General features: G+C 62.5%; 1 protein-coding gene across 1 annotated transcript in view; it reads left to right on the top strand.

The window, feature by feature from the left end:
• Positions 1-21,478, top strand: part of LOC116838058 (SCO-spondin-like) — a 168,823-nt gene that overhangs the window by 31,595 nt on the left and 115,750 nt on the right. Inside the window, exons 17-29 of the mRNA XM_075063419.1 lie at positions 845-1,025; positions 2,185-2,279; positions 2,542-2,798; positions 5,308-5,442; positions 5,976-6,178; positions 7,193-7,320; positions 10,447-10,556; positions 10,984-11,133; positions 14,055-14,148; positions 14,638-15,038; positions 15,723-15,953; positions 16,352-16,566; positions 17,020-17,176. Of these exons, the coding sequence (XP_074919520.1) occupies positions 845-1,025; positions 2,185-2,279; positions 2,542-2,798; positions 5,308-5,442; positions 5,976-6,178; positions 7,193-7,320; positions 10,447-10,556; positions 10,984-11,133; positions 14,055-14,148; positions 14,638-15,038; positions 15,723-15,953; positions 16,352-16,566; positions 17,020-17,176 (2,357 nt within the window). The remainder of the gene's footprint in view (positions 1-844; positions 1,026-2,184; positions 2,280-2,541; positions 2,799-5,307; positions 5,443-5,975; positions 6,179-7,192; positions 7,321-10,446; positions 10,557-10,983; positions 11,134-14,054; positions 14,149-14,637; positions 15,039-15,722; positions 15,954-16,351; positions 16,567-17,019; positions 17,177-21,478) is intronic.

The raw sequence follows: 21,478 nt of genomic DNA, 5'->3' as shown, positions 1-21,478 counted from the left end.
GGCACTGGGCTGTGGGGAGCAGGATGGGAGGCAGCAGGGGGTGCTGGGGAGCAGGATGGGGGCTCGCCAAGGGGCACTGGGCTGTGGGGAGCAGGATGGGAGGCAGCAGGGGGTCCTGGGGCGCGAGGCGGGCTTGGCGGGGGGCTCTGGGCTGCGGGGTGGGGGCTCAGTGAGAGGCGCGCTCCCTCAGTCAGTGCTGCCCCGTGCTGTGCTGGGGCGCTGGGCTGCCATTAGGGACTCTCAGCCCTTTTTGGGATGGGGAGAGGACCAGCTGGCTCCCAGGAGCGCTGGGCAGGGGGGCCCTGTCGTCTAACCTGGCTTGCAGTAGGCAGGGTGACCCCCGGTCCCGTGGCAGGGGCTGGGCTGCCCTGACTCCAGGGGCTCCAGTCACTCTGTGTAGAGCCTGCGAAGGGTGGGGGGACCCCAGCGGCTGAGAGGTGCCCACAGGCTGCATTGCCAGGACTTGTGGGCTGCCCCACTCCTGAACCAGTGCCTGAGGCTGTGCCCTGTTCCAGAGTGGTGCTGAGTCTCGTGGGACCGGGGCCGCCGCGCTCTGGCTGGGAACCTGGGGGGTGCACAGGGCCATGCGGGGGCACGAGCAGAGAGCTGGTTTTCACATAGGAGCTGCCGGAGCACATCAGCCCGGTGTCCTGTGCCGAGTGTGGCCAGTCCCAGCTGTGTCCGGGGAAGGTGCGAGGACCCCTCAGTGGGCCGGAATGGGCCAGGGGTGAGGAAAGCTTCCCTCTAAAGCCTCCATCCGAGGTGGAGGGTTTGATCCCTTCCCTTGGGTCTCCGGCGGGCTGGTCGCTGCGGCGTTCCCCTTACCCGGGGCCCTGCCTTGCAGCGTCTGCGTGAACGGGCTCTGGAACTGCACTGACAACAGCTGTCCCGAAGCCGCCTTCTGCCCCGGGGAGCTGGTCTACGCCCATGGGTCCTGCCTGCGCACCTGCGCCACTGCCGAGAGCAACCTGAGCTGCCCGGGCCTCTCCAACGGCTGCGTCTGCCCACCAGGCACCGTCTTCTTCGTGAGTCTCCCATTCCCTCCCCGGGCTCTGCCCTGGCCTGGGAGCCGTGCGCTGGGCACGGGGACAGTCACGGACTCCAGGCTTGGGGCTGCACCCCCAGCTTTGGGACAGTCTCTGGGAGGCCCCTTCTCTGGGCCAGCCCCCCTGGGGGTCCCGCTCTGCCTCCAGGATGAGCCATGCAGCCTCACCGCCCCCTAGACTGACCCTCTAAGCCTGCAGCCCCCCCGCCCCCCGTGAGCTCCGGTCAGCGAGTCCCCCGAGACAGCCCCTGAGGGAGACTCAGCCACTCGCAGGGATCAGGGCCCCTCACCCAGCCCCGGCAGGGCCACTCCCAGCGCGGGCACAGCCGGGTTCACTCGTTAGCTGGCGCCCAGCCTAGGGGGCCGTCAGGCAGCCTGGGGCAGTGAAGGGTGAAGGAGGGTCCGTCCTGGCCAGCCCCGAGCCCAGCCTGGCTGTGGGGAACCCTCGGGTCCGGCTCCGTCCGTCTGTCTGTGCGGCCTCCTTGGTCAGAGTCCAGGTGAGAGCCCCGACTGCTTCCTGCGACCCCCACGTACCCCAACTCCCAGCCCTGTGTTCTCCCACCGGGGATCCTTGTCCAGCCCCCCCTGCAGAGAATGAGGGTGAGGCAGGTGGAATCTATCTCCCACTGGGTCTTGGTTGCTAGATGTCAATATCCGGGCAACTGGATTTGCCGTTGTCTTCTCAGGAGCTCCACTGAGACGGGGACCAGGCCCAGCCAGCTAGGGACACCCACAACCATGTCTCAGCCTGCCCTGAGAGCAAACACCCTGTTCCCCTACTGGTAACAAAGCAGCACATAGGGGAAACTGAGGCACACACAGATGCTCAGAAACATGACAAAGCGTCCCCACATTGTGGCAGAGCTGGGGGCATTCCCAGCCCCTCCAAGCAGAGACTGAGCCCCTTGGGCAGGGGAGTCACCGGGGAAGGGGAGATCTTTCACCTCCAGACCCCTGGGTTGACCTCCTGCTTGGGCTTGAGCCGCAGAGGAGGTGGGCTGGATCCCACTGCCAGGGGAGCCCTTTCCCCTCGCAGACCTGCCCAACATAGAGTGAACTGGGCCACCTCTGCCCTGCCCTGGTCTCCTGGGAACCCTGGGACCTTGAGGCCATTCTCACTCTCCTCTTCCTCCACCCAGAACGAGCACTGCGTCTCCCCGGACGAGTGTCCCTGCCACCATAATGGCAGGTTGTACCTGCCCAACGACACCATCGCCAAGGACTGCAACACCTGGTAAGAGATCCGCTGCCCAGCCTCTCCAGGCTGGCGGCCCTGACCATGTGGAGCGGGTGGGAGGTGGTGTGGGGCTGCTGTGGAGGGCAGGGCTGGGGCTGGCGCAGTGCTAAGGAGCCAAGTGGGATGTACCGGAGCTGTGCCTTGGGCTGGCGGTGCTGCTAGGGCCCGGAGTGGTGTCAGGGCCTGGGGCTGGGTGTGCTGGCGGTGCCAGGGTCTGCAGGGTGGCTGAGTCCTGACACCCCTCTCCCTTGCTGTGCAGCGTGTGCCGGAGCCGTCGCTGGCAGTGCAGCAGCCACCACTGCGCGGGGACCTGCGTGGCCACAGGAGACCCGCACTACATCACCTTCGACGGGCGGGCCTTCTCCTTCCTGGGGGACTGCGAGTACATCCTGGCACGCGAGGGCAGCGGCCTCTTCACCGTCACCTCCGAGAACGTGCCCTGCGGCACCAGCGGCGTCACCTGCACCAAGTCTGTGGTGGTGGTGATCGGGAACACCGTCGTGCACCTGCTGAGAGGTGGGGGGCTGGCGCCCTGTGGGGGGGGATCGGGAACACTGTCGTGCACCTGCTGAGAGGTTGGGGGCTGGCGCCCTGTGGAGGGGGGAATCGGGAACACCGTTGTGCACCTGCTGAGAGGTGGGGGGCTGGCGACTGGCGCCCTGTGGGGGGGGATCGGGAACACCGTTGTGCACCTGCTGAGAGGTGGGGGGCTGGCGCCCTGTGGAGCGGGGATCGGGAACACCGTCGTGCCCCTGCTGGNCTGGCGCCCTGTGGGGGGGGATCGGGAACACCGTCGTGCACCTGCTGAGAGGTGGGGGGCTGGCGCCCGGCGCCCTGTGGGGGGGGATCGGGAACACCGTTGTGCACCTGCTGAGAGGTGGGGGCTGGCGCCCTGTGGGGGGAGATCGGGAACACCGTCGTGCACCTGCTGAGAGGTGGGGGGCTGTTGCCCTGTGGGGGTGTTGCCGGCACAAAGTGCCAGAGGCTAAGCAACAGCGGTTCGTGGCCCGGAGTGCGTAGCGCCAATGAACACACCAGGGTGGAGAAGCAAACACAAGCAAATAAGGTGCGTGGGAGAATGCAATCTCAAATCCTGCACCCCTAAAACAAGCAGTTTCTTCCTTTTTTTATCCCAGTTGTTTACTACAAAACTTTTTCTTGCTGACTAACTGATCTTTCACTCTCCCCTCCTTTCCCATCCAGCTGCAGTATCTTTTCTCACTCAATCTTTTTGTCTTTCCCCTCCCTCTCCCCTTTCTGCTATAGAGACATGTATGCTGTATCTAAGAGTGGCCTTGAAACTTGCTTCAATTTAGCTCCAGTGTATTACAGCAGAGAACTGGCTGTTACAATCAGAAAACTAACTGCTGACATCACATTTTACAGCTATTAACACATTAAGTTACACTAGATTACACAAAGTGTTAAACATGGAGGAACAATGGTTCATTGAGGCCTGAGCAGGAGGGCTTTATCGACGCTCGTGGTCTTCCATTTTCCCGAGTTACCTAGTGACACCAACAGGGGGTGCGGGGGCAGAGCCGTGAACCCTTCCAGGAGAAGTGAGCGCTAGAGGTTCCCAGCTGGCCCCTGGGCAGGGCAGGCCAGAGCCCGGCTCTCCAGCCAGTCTGTCCCAGCAACTTGGAGCTTGTGGGTTCCCAGGCCAGGCGCAGTTCATGTCTCTCACTGGGGCCCCTCTGCACTGGCTCCCTGCCCAGCCGCTGCCGCTCCCCCACAAGCCCCACGCAGTCCTGCACCCGCCGGCTGGCAGCCACAGCCTGCTCTGCAGTGGTTCCTGCGCTGCCTCTGCGCCTCCGGCTAAGGCCTCTCAACAGCCATGCGGGCACTGCTTGCAGCCACTGGAGCCTGGCACCTCCCAGCAGGGCTCACACCAGGCCCCTGCCCCTTGCCTGGCCAGGAGGAAGGGGGAGTGCACTGAGGAGGAAGGGGAAGGGAGTTGTAAGTTCCCTGGTTAGCAGAGCCATCACAGTCAAATTGTGCACTGCACCGTTGCATTTTATTGCATTGTAGTCTGGCAGTATTGCAGTGTGGTGCGTTACAGTGCGGGGTGTGGTATTGTGGTGCAGTGCGGTGCATCGCAGTCTGATGTGCATTGCACCATTGCATCAGTGTTGTGGCTGGCACAGAGTGCCTGAGGGAGGCAACGGTTGGGTCCGTTGCCCGGTGTGCTTCGCAACCAATTAAACACATCAGGGTGGAGAAGCAACCAAACTTTATTTGAGCTCAAATAAGACGCCTGGAGCCACCCAGGACTCAGATCAAGCGGGGGAAACAAACAGCTGACCTGACTATTTATTCGAGAACCCAAACCCGTCACGTTATAACATGATCTGTCAGTCACACTGTCCCCGCCCAAGCCTAAGTCTGCCTGGTAACAGTCCAGTTTCCCGCTCAAAGGTTAAATCTGCCCAGCAACTGAGGGAGGAGGAGTAGCCCCTCCCAACAAGGGCAAGCTGAGGTCAAACATGGAGGAGTAAAACTCAAAATGGAGGAGCTGGTGCACTATGGCTCAGAACAAGAGGACTTCATCGGCTCTCGTGGCCTTCCATTCTCCCGAATTAGCTGGGTCGTACCAAGTGCGTCCCCAACAGTGTGGTGTGCTACGTTATTCGGCGCGGCAGTGTGGTGCATTGTATGCTATCGTGGGGTGGTGTGTAACGGTGTATTGCGTCAGAGGGCAGCTTGGTGCGGTGCATTGCAGGGCAGTGCGATGTGGTGCGGTGCATCATAGAACGGCGCAGTATGCCTTACCTTGCATTGCATCAGAGGGCAGTGTGGTGTGGTGTGTTGCATTGCATTGTATTGCATGACACAGCGTTGCATTGCATCACAGAGTGGTGCGGTGCATTGCATTGTGGGGCGGCGCAGTGCTACGTGGTGCTGGGTGTTGTTCTGCAGTGTGCTGTGTTTCCCAGGCTGTGATCTGTGCAAGGCCCTGCGGCTGGGGGGAGCTCCCCAGACACTGACTGTCCCTCTACACTCTGATTTTTCTACTTGTGACCAGGAAAGGACGTGACAGTGAATGGAGTCTCAGTGCGGCCCCCAAAGACCTACAGTGGGAATGGCCTGACCCTGGAGCGAGCTGGTGTCTTTCTCATCCTCATCTCCCAGCTGGGGCTGAGCGTGCTGTGGGACGGCGGTGAGGCCCGGCTATGGGGGCGGAATTCTGCCAGGTCGCGGGGGCAGGGCCCTGCCAGGCGGGACATGGGAAGCACATGGCTTATTTCCCTGATGGCCTCCTGGGCTGCCACCTGGGCCCTGCTGCCCGTCCATGACTCCTGGAAATCAGTGAGAACGGGAACTTCTTGTTCCATCTGATCTGCCCTGGGGCCGGGGGCAGGGTCGCTCCCTATAGTCTGTGCTCCAGGGCTCTGTCTGGCCTACTCAGAAACCTCCCTGGTCGTGGGGCTGCCCCCTGCCCTGTTCTGCTGGTACATCTCCCTGCTGGGGCCTGATCCTTATCCTGCCGTACAGGCAGGGGCACCCAGCCATTCCCTCGCTGGAGTGAGAGCCTGCTGGTACTCTGGGGTCAGGCTGAATTTCCCCTAGAGCCTGGTGAGGGAGTTGGGGGACCCTGGGGGGGTGCGCCCCCCCCGATGGAGCTCCTGGGAATGCAGAGCTCCTATCCCTCCCCCCAGCAGACCCCCGAGCCCACTTCTCTTTCCCCCCCAGGCACTCGAGTGTACGTGAAACTGGACCCCCGGTACCAGGGCCGCGTGGCGGGGCTGTGCGGGAATTTCGACGGGGACACGGAGAACGACTTCACCAGCCGGCAGGGCGTCGTGGAGCCCACCTCTGACCTGTTCGGCAACTCCTGGCGCGTCAGCCTCCTGTGCCCCGAGGTCAACAACGAGGACTTCGAGCACCCCTGCATCGTATGTCCAGGAGCTGGCAGGGGAGAGGAAACCCGTGCCGGCAGGGGAGTGCTGTGCTGGGCGGAGGCCGGGGCGCTGAAGGCTGGAGTGTGGCGGGGGTGGACCGGAGCCTGCAATACTGCTGCAGCTGGGATACTGGGGTGTTTCTGTGGCTGGGAATTCAGGGTGCTGGGATGCTGAGGTGTTGTGGTGGCTGGGAATTTGGGGTGCCGGGACACAGGGGTGCTGCGGCGGCTGGGAATTCGGGTTGCTGGGCTGCAGGGGTGTTGCAGCAGCTGGGAATTCGGGGTGCTGAGCTGCAGGGATGTTGTGGTGGCTGGGAATTCGGGGTGCTGAGCAGCAGGAGTGTTGGGGTGGCTGGGAATTCAGGGTGCTGAGCTGCAGGGGTGTTGCGGTGGCTGGGAATTCGGGGTGCTGAGCAGCAGGGGTGTTGGGGTGGCTGGGAATTCAGGGTGCTGGGCTGCAGAAGTGTTGCGGTGGCTGGGGATTCGGGGTACCCCGCTGTGTGGGTGTTGCAGTGGCTGGGAATTCAGGGTGCTGAGCTGCAGGGGTGTTGCGGTGGCTGGGAATTCGGGGTGCTGAGCAGCAGGGGTGTTGGGGTGGCTGGGAATTCAGGGTGCTGGGCTGCAGAAGTGTTGCGGTGGCTGGGGATTCGGGGTACCCCGCTGTGTGGGTGTTGCAGTGGCTGGGAATTCAGGGTGCTGAGCTGCAGGGGTGTTGGGATGACTGGGAATTCGGGGTGCTGAGCAGCAGAGGTGTTGCGGTGGCTGGGAATCCGGAGTACCCAGACGTGAGGGTGTTGCAGTGGCTAGTAATTCGGGGTGCTGAGCAGCAGCGGTGTTGGGGTGGCTGGGAATTCAGGGTGCTGAGCTGCAGGGGTGTTGCGGTGGCTGGGAATTCAGGGTGCTGAGCTGCAGGGGTGTTGCAGTGGCTGGGAATTTGGGGTACCCAGATGTGGGGGTGTTGCAGTGGCTGGGAATTCGAGGTGCTCTCATTCCCATCTCTGGTTCCCAGGCGAATGCTCACCGTGGGACTTGGGCCCGGAAGCGCTGCAGCATCATCATGCAGCATCTCTTTGCCCCGTGCCACGAGGAGGTGCCCTGCCACCAGTTCTACGACTGGTGTGTCTTCGATGCCTGCGGGTAGGTGCTGGGGGCTGGGCTGGGCGGGAGGGCAGGCTCTGGGGCCTGGGGGCTGAGGGCTGCTGAGGGGAGCTGTCCTGGATCCACAGGCCCGGTGCTCTCGCGCGGCTCTGGAACAGTCGCTAGGAGGACCCCTCTCTGTGTCAGCTCCCCCAGGGTCACATTCTCATGGGGATCCACCCCTCAGCTTCCCTGCCTGCTGGGACAAGCTGTGACAGTGCTGCCCGTGGGAGCCTGCTGAGGTCGCTCAATCAGGGCGAACTGCAAACAGACCGGGGCGGACAAACCCCAAACGCTGGTGGATCTGCCAAGACGTAGATTTACCAGCCAGCACAGAACAGCTTCTGTAGCACCTCCCTGGTTACTCAGAGTCCAAACAACTCAGTTCCCTTAAAGTGCCCAGCCTCAGGCCTCCATCCAGACACGCCTGTCAGATACGATGATTGTGACAGAGCAGGGAGCGGGTGGATTTGACCTGGGAACGTTGCAGGGAGGTTACATTGGGGATGAGAAGGAAGCTCCCTGAGCTGTAACCCGAGCCAGGAGCGGGGTTGGGAGAAGTGACACATTCTGCCTGGGAGACTGAACAAAGGGGAGGAGGAGCAAAGGGGAGGGGGGAGAGAGCTGCTGGAGGAATTTTTAGCTTGCATTTGGGGCTGGGAGGTGCAATACAGGGATCCCCAGGCTGGGGTCTAAGCTCCCTGAACCCCCCCAGAAGAACTTGATTGAGAGGTTCTGGTTGTACCTACCCGCTCCGCTTGGGACTGTGTTCCTGTCGTCTAATAAACCTTCTGTTTTACTGGCTGGCTGAGAGTCCCGGTGAATCTCAGGAAGAGGGGTGCAGGGCACTGACTCCCCTGCACTCCGTGACAATGATGATCACTGAAAATCTTATCTCATCATATAATAGAAAAGGTTCTTCCAATCCCAAAGGATCAGCCACACACTCAGGTCCAATTATAACTTAGATCTTACCCAAAATACACACGTAGAGCCAATTTCTTATTAACAAAGCTAAAATTTATTAAACAAGAAAAGAGAGAGAGTGTTGGTTAACAGATCAGTCTACAGACAGACTTGAATTCAATTCTTGAGGTTCAGATACACAGCAGAGGTGAGCTTGTAGCTGCCAAAAGTCCTTTTAGAAATAGTCCATAGGTTATACAATGTCCATTTTCAGAGTGGCTCTAGTCAGTGACTGGGGATCTCAATTCTTGTGGCTTAGGGTTTCCCCCTCTTTAAACCCAAAGCAGATCTGAGATGAAGTAGGATCATGTCCCCAGATTTTTATACATTTCCAGCAGCCTTTCGGCCTGAGAAAATAATAAGCTTAACTCTCTTTCTCCCAAACATCCTGGCAATTAGCACAGGGTAATTTATCCATTAAACAGTTCAGATACAGGTTACCACAACCTTGATTAAAAAATAATAATAATTATTGGAGCTGTACCAATCTCCTAGAACTGGAAGGGACCTTGAAAGGTAATTGAGTCCAGCCCCTGCCTTCACTAGCAGGACCAAGTACTGATTTTTGCCCTAGATCCCTAAGTGGTCCCCTCAAGGATTGAGCTCACATCTCTGAGTTTAGCAGGCCAGTACTCAAACCACTGAGCTATCCCTCCTCCACCTATTAACCTTCACAGAGGCACATAGACAATATTACTATGTCACTCAAGTATCTTCCGAAATGTTAATATTCCTTTTTGTAATCTTTGAATCAAAGCTATAGCGATAGACAAGACTTGTTTGCTGACATCACAAGCCCTCAGCAAATTGCTACCCCTCTGCCTCTAACAATGCAGACTCACATTTCAAAGCTCTGGTTATTTACATATTTTCCTGACAAGTCTCTAAGGCTCACCCATGGGTCAGGTGAGTCTGTGAGTTTTAATTAAAGGTTTCAGAGTAGCAGCCCTGTTAGTCTGTACCCGGAAAAAGAACAGGAGAACTTGTGGCACCTTAGAGACTAACACATTTATTTCGGCATGAGCTTTTGTGATAGCTCATCTCAATTGATTAGACTCTTCCTGTTGGTATGGGAACTTCCACCTTTTCATGTTCTCTGTATGTATAAATATCTCCTGTCTGTGTGTTCCATTCTGTGCATCCGAAGAAGTGAGCTGTATGTTCTCTGTATGTATAAATCTCTCCTGTCTGTGTGTTCCATTCTGTGCATCCGAAGAAGTGAGCTGTAGCTCACGAAAGCTCATGCTGAAATAAATTTGTTAGTCTCTAAGGTGCCACAAGTACTCCTGGTCTTTTTGAGTTAATTAACTCTTTCTGGCCCTGTCACCTTTCACTGAGATATTATATTACACTCATAACGTCACACATGGTCCATTGGACTCAGTCCCAGAGCTCTCTGACTTCTCTTTAGACCCAGTCCAGGAGCATTCAGCCCCACCTGGCCCTCCAGCGCACGTGCGCACACACACACACACACGGTGGCTGTCTATGGTCATTTGTTGTTAGGTACCAAATGTCCAGGCATTTGTAATGGGCATTGTCCTCTGGGACTATACATGGGCATGGGCCCCAGGCAGCCGGGCCCTCTGGGGCTCTGCAAAGAGTAAACAATCCTTCCCCCCACCCAGTTACCCATGTACCACATAGGGGAAACTGAGGCACACACAATATTCATACAACACATTCTAAACAATTCCCACTCTGTCACAGGCGGCAGGGCCCCATGCCGTTCCCTGCAGCCAGTAGTCTGTGCAGGGGTTTGGTTTGAGAGCCGGGCAGCAGGTGCTGGCCTCCCCTGGCTCTGCTCAGGCCTATCCTGGGGATCATGGGGGGCTCAGGACTGGCATGAGGGATGGTAGGGAGGGAGTGAGAGCCCCCTCTGGTGCCAGCACAGCTCCTAGAGAAGAGGCAGGAGGCCAAGTTTGTGTGTCTCTGGGGGGTCTTTGTGCATGGGAGAAGTTCCAGGCTGAGTGGACCCAGGTTGGCTTCCCCTTGCCCTCAGGTCTGAGCATGGAGTCTGGGTTCCCCTCCCTTTCCACGGGACTGTAGGGGAGGCAGGCTGGACCCGGAGATGAATCCCCCACCCAGGTCACATCTGGCTTGTGAGTGGCGTCGGCTGCCCCTCTCCCTGGCAACTGATGCAGCACTGTGTGTTGGCAGGTGCGACTCCGGGGGGGACTGCGAGTGTCTGTGCACAGCCATCGCGGCCTACGCTGAGGAGTGTAACCAGCGCGGGGTGTACGTCCGCTGGAGGAGCCAGGAGCTGTGTCGTGAGTGCCCGCCCTGGGCTGAGCCTGGAGATAGGGGCTGGGGCTGGCGGCTGTGGGCAGAGCTCCCCTGTGGGTCAGGATGGGCCGGGGGCTCCCCCTAGGGCTATCTGCTCCCCAGCCACAGCTGTGGGGTCCATGGCAGAGCGCGTCCAGCCTCAGGTATCTGGCTAGCTGTCGGGGCTGGAGAGGGGGCGGGACAGAGGGGCGCCCCAGCAGAGCCCAGGCCCTGTGGTTTTGTCCTCTCCCCCCATCCCTGCCCCAGCGGGTGGCAGCAGCAGGTTTCCCAGGCCAGGATGGAGGCAAGAGGGCTCTGTGTCCCCGGGGTGGGGCTGTTTGCAGCATGTAGTCTCAGTAGCCTGGCTCCCAGGCCTCCTGAGCCCCCGGAGCGCAGGTGGCCGTGATTCCTGCCTCCGTGTCTCCCTGCCAGCCATGCAGTGCGACAACGGGCTGGAGTACGAAGCCTGCGGCCCCGCCTGCCCGCAGACCTGCAAGAACTTCGGCCTGGAGCCCGCCGAGCACTGTGATGCCATCTCCTGTGTGGAGGGCTGCTTCTGCCCCGACGGGAGGGTTCTGCATGGTGAGCTGCTGGGGGCAGAGTGGTGACAGGGTGCTGGGGACAGGACGGTGATGGGGCGCTGGGAGCAGGGCGGTGACGGTGGTGCTGGAGGTACTGGTGTGACTGGAGGCTGGGGGCAGGGCGAGGCTAGGGGCAGGGTGGTGCTGGAGGTACTGGTGTGACTGGAGGCTGGGGGCAGGGCGAGGCTAGGGGCAGGGTGGTGCTGGGGGTGCTGCTGTGACTGGAGGCTGGGGGCAGGGCAGTGCTGGGGGTGCTATGGTGACGGGGTGCTGGAGGCAGAGTGGTGCTGCGGGTGCTGGGGGCAGGGCAGTACTGAGGATGCTGGGGGCAGGGCAGTGCTGGGGGCAGGGCAGTGCTGGAGGTGCTGGTGTAACTGGAGGCTGGGGGCAGGGTGGTGACGGGGGCGCCAGGGGCAGCAATCTGATCAGAATGGCACAGGCAATGCCACTGCTGCCTCCATTTCCAGCAAATCTCCATCGGCCCAGCCCCTCAGCCTGGGGTGTGGGGAGAGGGAGCCTGTCCCAGGTGTGACTCGGGGCCTGGGATGGGCCACACTGAGTATGCCCCACTCAGGGCAGGCTGCCAGAAATGGGGAGACAAGCCCCAAAACTGGTGGTTTATTCCGTGATTAGAGTCATTGAACCAGTAACAAAAAGCGACTCGTTCTTGTGTCACCACATTGGTTCACAAGCAGCCAGAACCACAGTCCCCCATCGGCGTTCCAGCCCGGGGCTCCCAGCCAGTGCCCAGAGCAGGAAAGAGACAAAGCTGTGGTGTCACAGCCCAGGTGCCTGGGAAGTGACTGGCCCAAGATGGAGTCCAGGGTCACGTGAGCATGGACAGTTACTGGTATAAGATGGAGTCTTAGGTCACATGGCCTTGTGTGGTTGGCTGAGTGACGGGCGGCCACTGACCCCAGGCTGCCTGAGGCGTCTGCAAGAAAGGCCAGCTGGGTGGGATGAGTTTCTCCAATGGCCCGTTGTGAGAATGAAGTGTCCTTAATGGGCCACCAACACCTCGCTGGCTAGCCCTGACGTCAATCTCTCTGGGAGTGTTGCCCAGGAACAAACAGCCAATATTCCTCCTTCCCCATACCTAGCTGATACACACATCACTTAGCAAATCATAACTCTTCCGGTGATACCTTACATGATAGACTTTATACAAGATTTAAGTGATAGAGGTGGTCACCTTTCCTATACACAGCATCCCAGCAGGTCTGGGGGATGCTGCGTCCCCACTCGGTGCCCCTTGGTGCCACTGTCACGGAGTCCCCGGGCGATGCTCTGGAACTGCTCCCCACAAAGCCAGTCAGGACTTTGGGGAGCCTCCTCTCCCTTGGAGCATTCAGCATAAGGCCCTTCGTGCACTTCCCACAGCGAGTCTGCCCGGACGGGGTCCTGGGGGAGCCACAGGGTCCTGCACCCCCACTTCGCAGTCAGACGTGACTCTCAGCCAGCCAGTAAGACAAAGGTTTGTTTAGATGACAGGAACACGGTCCAAAACAGGTCTTGCCAGTACAGACAATAGGACCCCCTTTAGTTAGTGTGAAGAAGTGGGGGTTTTCTTGGGGTTTTCTGTCTTTTCCAGGGTTTGCATGCACAGGGGGTGAGACTCAATGTACCTGGGTGTTACTGGTTTAACGAGGTGAGGGGAGAGGGAGTTTGTTGTTACAGAGGACCGGAGAGGGACCCCAGCCCAGGAGACACAACCGGTTCTGGCCAGTGGGAGGACAATGGGCTGCAGAGAGAGGACCCCGGTGACCTGACCAGCCGGTTCCAGCCAGAGGAGAGCTGCGAGGAAAGGGGACTCAGGCCTTCCTGTTTACGACCCTGTTTACCTGGAGAGAAGACAATGGACTGAGGCGGGGCTTGAGGCCGGGGATATCAGAGACCCAGCTGGGAAGCAGGGGGGCTCGGGCTGGCGAGGGGAAGCAGGCAGAGCCCACCTGGATGCAGGGAGACTGGGATGTGCTGTTATTGTGAGAGGCCAGGCCTGAGGCCCTGAGAGTTTCCTGTGCTGTGTTCAACTCTCAATAAACCCTCCTGTTTTATGCTGGCTGAGAGTCACTCTGGTCTAGAGAACAGGGTTGCATCAGCCCCTTTGGGGGTGAAGAGGCCCAGGGGGTCCAGAGTGCGTGGACTCCCGGAGGGGGCTCACGACAGAGACAGGATGTGCTAAGGCTCAGAGAGGTGCGGCTCCAGGAGGTGGAGGGGCCTGACCCCGACAGAGAGTGGACCCCCGAGAAGGGGTGTCTCACTGAAAGGGGCACCCCCCACGGACTGCACAGGGCCAAGTGTGGGCACGATCTGTGAGTCCGTGACAGTTAGGTCCATCTGGGGGCCCGAGGGAGGCCACAGCCCTGTTGGTCATGTCGCCCCTCTCTTTCCCAGGCAGCCCCAAACTGAAACTCCCTCCAGCCTCTCACTCAGCCTCCCCCCAGCTCCTCCCCCAGGCTTTGTGTCCTTTGTCCAGTGTCCCGGGCAGAGGTGTTACCTGGCCTCCAACCCCCCTCCTGGTTCTCAGGTGACATGCTCAGGTATCCTCCCTTCCCCAGTGCCGGCAGTCCCAGCACAACTCCCCTGCCACCTTCCCAGGTCAATGATCCCCACTCAGCATTCATAGAACACAGCCAGAACATTCCCACTTCGGCACAGCCACACTGTGCCAGCCCTGAAGCCAGGATGCCCCTCACTCCACCCTAGCTCAGAAGCAGACTGTGGGAGATGCCTGCACTGGGGATGGGCTCTCACCCCATAGAGCTGGCTGCTCGGGAACAGGGTGGGAGAAAGGCTGTCTCTCTCAGTGCTCCCCTGCAGCCCTCTCGGCGGGTTGTGGGACCCTGAGTCCCCGAGGGCCCTGGGGTAATGTGGGGGATCTCCAGGACCTGGACTGCATCGCTCTCCCGCTTGCCTCGGCAGATGGCAGCTGCATCGACCCTGCTGAGTGCCCCTGTTTCTGGGAGGGCATCTCGTTCCCAGCGGGCGCTGGGGTGAAGCAGGAGTGCAAGAACTGGTGAGTTCAGGCTAGTACCCTGCCAGCCATCTCCCCTGTTCCAGCTCCCTCCTGCCCATCTTCTGGGCCTGCCTCCACCGAGTGCCCTCGAGGCACGTGCTTTGCCCATCTGGGGGGCACTGCCACAGCCCAGGGGGCTCCCCGCCAGCCCCATGCCCTGAGGTGACAGCCAGGAGAGGCCATGGGCAGCTCCCCCACGGGTAGGTGAAGGGTGGCCATCCTCTCCTGCCAGCTGGGAGCTGTGTCCTGTGTTGAGGAGACTGCTGTGGGCTGTTAGGGATGGCCAGGGCCCAGCAGATCCCATAGAGCTGACCCTGGCTACAGCGAACTCTCTAGGCGCTGCCTGCCCCAACCCCTGGCATCTCCCCCTCCTGGGGAGGCAGTTCCCCCAAAGGACACACAGACGGACAGATCACTCAGGAGCTTTGCTTCTGCTCCATGGCATCCCTGCCCGGCAAGGCCCTGATGCTGCTCTCTCTCGGCCCGCAGCACGTGTGAGGCTGGGCTGTGGCAGTGCGATGCGCCCACAGAGCCCTGCCAGGTCCCACCTCGCTGCCCCGAGGCGGAGTTCGCCTGCCGCACGGGTGGGCGCTGCGTGCCCAGCGCTTGGGTCTGTGACAACGAGGACGACTGTGGGGACGGCTCGGACGAGTTCTGCGTGCCCAGCTGTGCCCCGCAGCAGTACCAGTGCACCAGCGGGCAGTGCGTGGCCTGGGGGTACCGCTGCGATGGCACCGCTGACTGCCTGGACCACTCGGACGAGCATGGCTGCCCGGTGCCTGGCTGCGCCCAGCAGGAGTTCCGCTGCGCCAATGGGCGCTGCATCCCCCGGGCACACGTCTGCGACGGGGAGCTGGACTGTGGCTTCGCTGACGAATCTGATGAGGCTGGTGAGTGACAGGCCGCGGGCCGGGCCTGGGATAGCAGGGCTAGCGAGGGGCAGGGCAGGGCCACCCAGCTGGCCAGTCGGCTACCGAGCCAGGCCCTAGAGACCGTGTGCTGGGGCCCATGAGAGGGGCACAAAGGTAGGTGAGGTGACGCCCCGGCTGTGCCCCTCTGGAGATCCCCAGGCAGAGATCTCAGACCTGCCCCCATGCACACGGGGCTCAGATACAGGGCCCTGGCAGGAGCGGAAGGTGGAGCAGGTCCTGCATGGTGAGTGACATGAGGGATGATCCCGCGGCAGAGCATGGGGCCTGCACCCTCCTGTCGGTGCCATTGGCTCCTGCTAGCTGAGTGCCGGCTCCCCGTGGAGAACCTGGGGGAGTCTGTGTCCCGCTCTCGGTAGCTGAGTGCCGGCTCCCCGTGGAGACCCTTAGGAGAACCTGGGCCCCGCTCCTGGTAGCTGAGTGCCGGCTCCCTGTGGAGACCCCCGGGAGAACCTGGGCCCCGCTCCCGGTAGCTGAGTGCCGGCTCCCTGTGGAGAACCTGGGCCCTGCTCCCGGTACCTGAGTGCCAGATTGCTGGACATGTGCCGTTCCCCAGGGAGCCTGGTGGGGGGATCTGGGCCATGCCTCGCCTATGCCGGCCGGGCTGCCCGGTAGAAGGAGTCTGACCCCGTCTGGCCCCGGCAGGCTGCGGCCCCCCATGTGGGGCTGGGGAGTTCGGCTGTGCGGCAGGGCGGTGCGTGCCCTATCTGCATCGCTGCGACGGGCATGACGACTGCGGGGACTTCAGTGACGAGCGGGAGTGCGTGTGCCCCCCCGGTGACTTCCAGTGCCCGGACGCGCTGTGCCTACCGCCGGCCCTGGTGTGCGATGGGAAGAGGGACTGCCCGGCTGGCACCGATGAGGCCTTCTGCCCAGGTGAGCCGCTGGTCCACTGCCCTGCGCGGCTCCCCACTCCCCACACTGGCCTTCCCCCTTGCTGTGCTGGGGCCATCCTCCGCCCAGGAGCGACCACCCCCTCGCCAGGCCCGGCCTCGCGCCGCCACTCTGCCTGGACTGTCCTCTACGGGCAGCTGCCCCCCTCAGAGCCCTGCCATGCCGCTGTGCAGGCTCTGGAGCGAATGCCCTGCTCGTGGGGGGGCCAGGCTGATGGGCCGGGAGTCTGGATCCCCCTTGGGAGCCGAGTGCGGAGAACAGCGAGAGCTGCCAACCCTCCCGCCAGTGCGCCTCCCCCTGCCCTGGGGCCTGCGCTGGGAACTGCCCTTGGCTGGGTGGCAGTGTGACCGGGCAGCCCCTCTGAATTCTCCCCACTGCAGGTCGGGTAACCTGTGCCCCGGGGCAGCTGCTGTGCCCGGACGGTTCCTGTGTCAGCAGGACGCGGGTGTGCGACGGAGCCTGGGACTGCAGGGACGGCTCTGACGAGAGCCCAGCTCAGTGCCTGACGGCGCTGCCCAGCGCCCTGCCCGTCACCCTGCCCACGGCGCTGCCTGCGACTCGCCTGCTGCCGGCCAACCGCACCGCTGGTGAGTGGGCGAGGCGCTGCCGAGGGGGTCGGCGGCTTCCTCACTCTGGCCAGTCAGCGGCAGTGGGGCACAGCTCCTCCCCACTCCCCACAGCGCCCCTTGTGGGGGCTCCCCCCACAGCCAGCATCTCAACCCCTCCCCACTGTGCCCCCTGCCAGGAGCTCTCCCCACAGCCAGCACCCCGACCCCTCCCCACTGTGCCCCGTGCCGGGAGCTCTCCCCACAGCCAGCGCCCCGACCCCTCCCCAAGGCATCCCTTCCCCGGAGCTCCCCCCACAGCCAGTGACCCGACCCCTCCCCACAGTGCCCCCTGCCGGGAGCTCCCCCCACAGCCAGCGCCCTGCCTCGCTCCGCACAGCACCCCCTGCGGCATGTGACCGGCCAGTCCTCTGAATTCTCCCCCACTGCAGTCGGTAACCTGTGCCCCCGGCAGCTGCTGTCCCGGACGGTTCTGTTGTCAGCAGGACGCGGGTGGCGACGGCAGCCTGGACTGCAGGACGGCTGACGAGAGCCCAGCTCAGTGCCTGACGGCGCTGCCGCCGCGCCCTCCGTCACCCCGCCCACGTAGTATGACGGCTGCCTGCGACTCGCCTGTCTGCGCCAAGCCGCAAACCGCTGGTGAGCTGGGCGGGCGCTGCCGAGGGTCGGCGCTTTCTCACCTCTGGCCATCACGCAGTGGGGCACAGCTCCTCTCCACCTCCCCGCAGCGCCCACTGTGGGGCTTCCCCCCACCTACTATAGACTACTATCTAATGGCAGCATCTCAACCCCTCCCTAACACTGTGCCCCTGCAGGAGCTCCCCCCACAGCCCAGCCCCGACCCCTCCCCCCTGTGCCCGCGTGCCGGAGCTCTCGCCACAGCAGCCGCCGCCGACCCCTCCCAAGCATCCCTTCCCGAGGCTCCCCCACAGCGCCAGTTGACCCCGACCCTCCCACAGTGCCCCCTGCCGGGGCCCCCCCACAGCCAGCCCCCCTCCCGCACAGCGCCCCTGCCGGGAGCTCCCCCACAGCCAGGCACCCTGACCGCCTCCCACCCGCCCCGTCCGGGAGCTCTCCCCCACCAGCCAGTGCATTCCGACGCCGTCAAAGCTCCCCCGCCGGAGCTCCCCCACAGCCCAGACCACCTACCCTCCCCCAACTGTGCCCCGTGCCGAGCTTCCTACCCTCAGCCAGCACCCCCCCTCCCCACAGAGCCCCCTGCTGGGAGCCCCCCCACAGCCAGCCCCGAACCCCTCCCCAATGCGTCCGTTCTCCCGAGCTCCTCCACAGCCAGCACCCTACCCCTCCCCACTTGTGCCCCGTGCCGGGAGCTCCCCCCAGCCAGCACCCCCCTCCCCACACGACCCCCGCTGGACTCCCCACACCAGCCCCCGAACCCTCCACACGGCGTCTTCCCGGAGCTCCCCCACACCAGTGACCCGACCCCTCCCCACTGTGCCCCATGCCGGAGCTCCCCCCTCAGCCAGCACCACCCCCACAGTGCCCCCCTGCCGGAGCTCCCCCCACACCAGCGCCCTCCTCCTCCGCACAGCAACCTGCGGAGTGCCGGCAATCGGGCTGTAGTGGCATGAGCAGGGGACAGCCGCCATTCGGTCCTGCCCCGGGTCCCTGTAGCACGCCCCAGCCCCTGCAGACCTAGCCCTGAGGGCTCCCTGGGGCTCAACCTCCCCTCACAGCACCCCGTGGGCCGCTGACGGTTCCCTGCGGCAGCGGGAGGCAGGGCCGCGCTGCTGTGTGCGATCGATCGAGCCGAGACTGCCTGATGGCAGCGACGATCTAGTGTGCACCGGACCTGCCGGCCAGGACCTAAGCCACACACGCCGTCACTTGGCCGCCGAGTGCCATTCCCTAACGGGCAGCTGTGCGACGGCCATCCCCTCTGCGGGACTTCAGTCGACGGAGCACCGACAACTCGGTGAGCCGGCACCCGGCCCCGGCCGCTGCCCGGAGACCAGCCTCACCTCCTGGCCCTTCCTCCTTCTCCTTGTCCCTCGCCTCAACCCGTCTAGGCCCCCTGGCCCCCCCAGGCGCAACTGCGTCCCTCCTCTCCCCGAGCCGGCCTCATTGGGGCACAAGAGCCAAGCTCCGCTGAGTGGGCAACGCCCACTCGCGCCCTGGCCACCTACTCGCCTTTCGACTCTGGCCCGCGAGCCGCCACCCCAGTGACATGGGCAGGGCCTGGCTTCAGTCCCACCGATGACCCCGTTCAGGGCGGTCATTGCAGGGAAGCCCCCTGCCCCAGCAGCAGCAGACACCCCACCCAGTGCTCAGGCAGGTGGTCTGCGCCTTGCCCCCGTGCCCGCCACGCAGGGGTCACTGATGTCCCCCTTCCTTCCTGCAGATCCACCGAGATCCCGCCCTGCGCAGCCTCTTCGCTGCAAACAACCGCATGTGTGTGAAATGTCCCGGTGTGCGACGTGCTCGACGACTGCCCCCCCAGGGCAGTACGAGCTGGCCTTGCGTGTGAGGGCGCTGGGGTCGCACAGGCCTGGGCATCCCCGGCAACACATCCGTTGGGATCGGCTCCCGCAGCTCTGCACAGGCTCGTATACACATGGGGGTGGTCAGCGTGACAGGAATTGTGTCTGAGCCACACAGGGGGGCACTGGGGCTACATGGGCACTTGATCAGTAGTTTACTGCTGTGGAGACACGATGTCCAAACTAACATGGGCCCATGGCTGTGTATGGGGCGACGGAGGAGGGGGCAGAGGGCTGTGGCCGTGATTGCAGGGAGCGGCGCAGAGGGCCATGGCCTGATTGGCACCAGTGGGAGCAGGCAGAGGGGCCGTGGCCCGTGATGGGCGGAGGGAGTGGCATGAGGGCTCGTGACGGGGAGGGGAAGGGCAGGCTGTGAAGGCCAGGAGTGGCGGTGGCCGTGTGTACAGGTTTTGGGGGATCGGGCAAGAGGCTTGATGGCACAGGGAGCAGGCCGGCCTGGCTTGATAACAGGGCCAGTCAGAGCGGTGTGATTTGGGATCGGGGGAGGGCAACGAGTTGCGGGTGGGATGGCGACGGATGGGGGTGGGAGCGGGCAGAGGCTGTGAGGGCGAGTAGGGGAGTGGGCAACGAGGGCGATGTGAATAGGGCGGGGACGAGCGGCAGAAGGGCGTGGATCGGGGAAGGGGTGACGGCAGATTCGGGAGTGGGCGGAGTGAGCCGTGGTCTGTGATGGCTCAGGGGGCGCAGCGGGCAGAGTGGCTTGTATGGGGGTAGGGGAGCAGTGGCAGAGGCTGTGACTGGCAGGGGAGTGGGCGGAAGGTCCGGGCTGTGATGGGGGGGGAGCGGGCAGAGGTGTGATGGGATGGGGGAGTGGGTCCAGGAGGCCGTGTGGAATGGCGGGGGGGACGGGAGCGGGCAGGAGGAGCAGAGCGCTGTGATGGGCATGGGGGAGTGGGCGAGCCGTGGCGGATGGCGGGGGGAGCGGCAGAGGCGGATTGGCAACGGGGACAGGAGCTAGAGGGCGTGATGAGGCATCGATGGGGGGAGTGGACGGAGAGGCCTGTGATGTGGCGGGGACAGGAGAGCGTGGTGGAGAAGGGGGAGCGGCAGGGCGTTGATGGCATCGGGGAGTGGGCGAGGGCTGTGATGCGCGGACGAGGATGAGTGGGTCAAGGGCGTGGCCGTGATGGGTGAGGGGAAGTGTGGCGAGGGCCTGGCGTCGCATGGGTTATGGGGGTGGGCAAGAGGGCTGTGATTAGCGGGAGGGGAGTGGGCAAGGAGGCTGTGATGCGGAAGGCGGGGGAAGGGGAGAGTGGCACAAGGGCTGTGAATGGGAGCGGGGAACGGGCAGAACGAGTGTGATGGGGAGGGGGAGTGGGCAAGAGGGCTGTGAAAATTGCGGTGAGGGGAGCGGGCAGAGGGCTGTGATGGCGGAGGGGGGAGTGGGCAGAGGGCTGTGATGCGGGAGGGGGAGTGGGCAGAGGGCTGTGATGGCGGAGGGGAGCGGGCAGAGGGCCGTGGCCGTGATGGGCGTGGGGGAGTGGGCGGAGGGCCGTGGCTGTGACAGGTTATGGGGGAGTGGGCAGAGGGTTGTGATGGGGGAGGGGGAGCAGGCAGAGGGCTGTGACGGGCAGAGGGCCGTGGCTGTGACAGGCGATGGGGAGAGGGCTGTTGCTCTGCTTGGTGGATCTGCTGGGCCTCTCACTGCCCCCCCGCCCCCCTGCAGAACAGCACGTCCCGTCCGGCGAGAGGAACCAGACGGTGAGGCCCTGCGCCGAGTACTCGTGTGCTGAGGGCAAATGCATCTCCTTTAAGCAGGTACGGCTGCGGCTGGTGTTACCAGATTTGCTCATTACTTTGGGAAAGGCTCATTTCTTCAGGTTACTTTTCTGGGGAAGGGGATCCTGTAATTCGATCAATGTGCTGCTTGTGTCCCTTGTGTGTTCACATGGAGCTCTACTCCTCCCTTCTGCAAGTCCCCTCCCAGCGGAGCTATCCTGCAGGACCTAGGGGCCCTAAGGCTGGGTTTCTCCAGCCCCAGAACCGGACGAGCACACCCCCACCCCCACATACATTAACAGAGCAAGTCTGAGCGGACCGGGTCAATCAGCGCTGTCAAGCTGACCCCTTCTATGTCCCTGGACTCACTGGGCTGGACGAAGCAGCACTTTCAAGCTGACTCTCCGTATATGTCCCTGGGCTCCATGGACTGGGTCAAGCAGCACTTTCAAGCTGTTACCCTTATGTGTCCCAGATTCAGTGTGTCCCTATCCCCACCTTCGCAACACAATTGTACTGGCAGTAACCTACTTAATGAGCAAACCCCACAGGATTCTGGGCACTGCAGGGATCTCTAGCGTAGGTAAAAGAAGCATTGCTGCAGAGTGACTGGGGGAAACTAAAAACACAAAAGAGGAAGGTTCAGCCAGAGAGAGAGAAGCAACCAGCTTAACCATACAAGTTATTTATTGAATACCGG

This window comes from Chelonoidis abingdonii, chromosome 2 (genome assembly GCF_003597395.2).
Source record: "Chelonoidis abingdonii isolate Lonesome George chromosome 2, CheloAbing_2.0, whole genome shotgun sequence".
NCBI lineage: Eukaryota > Metazoa > Chordata > Testudines > Testudinidae > Chelonoidis > Chelonoidis abingdonii.
This window is presented reverse-complemented; position numbering and strand designations above follow the sequence as displayed.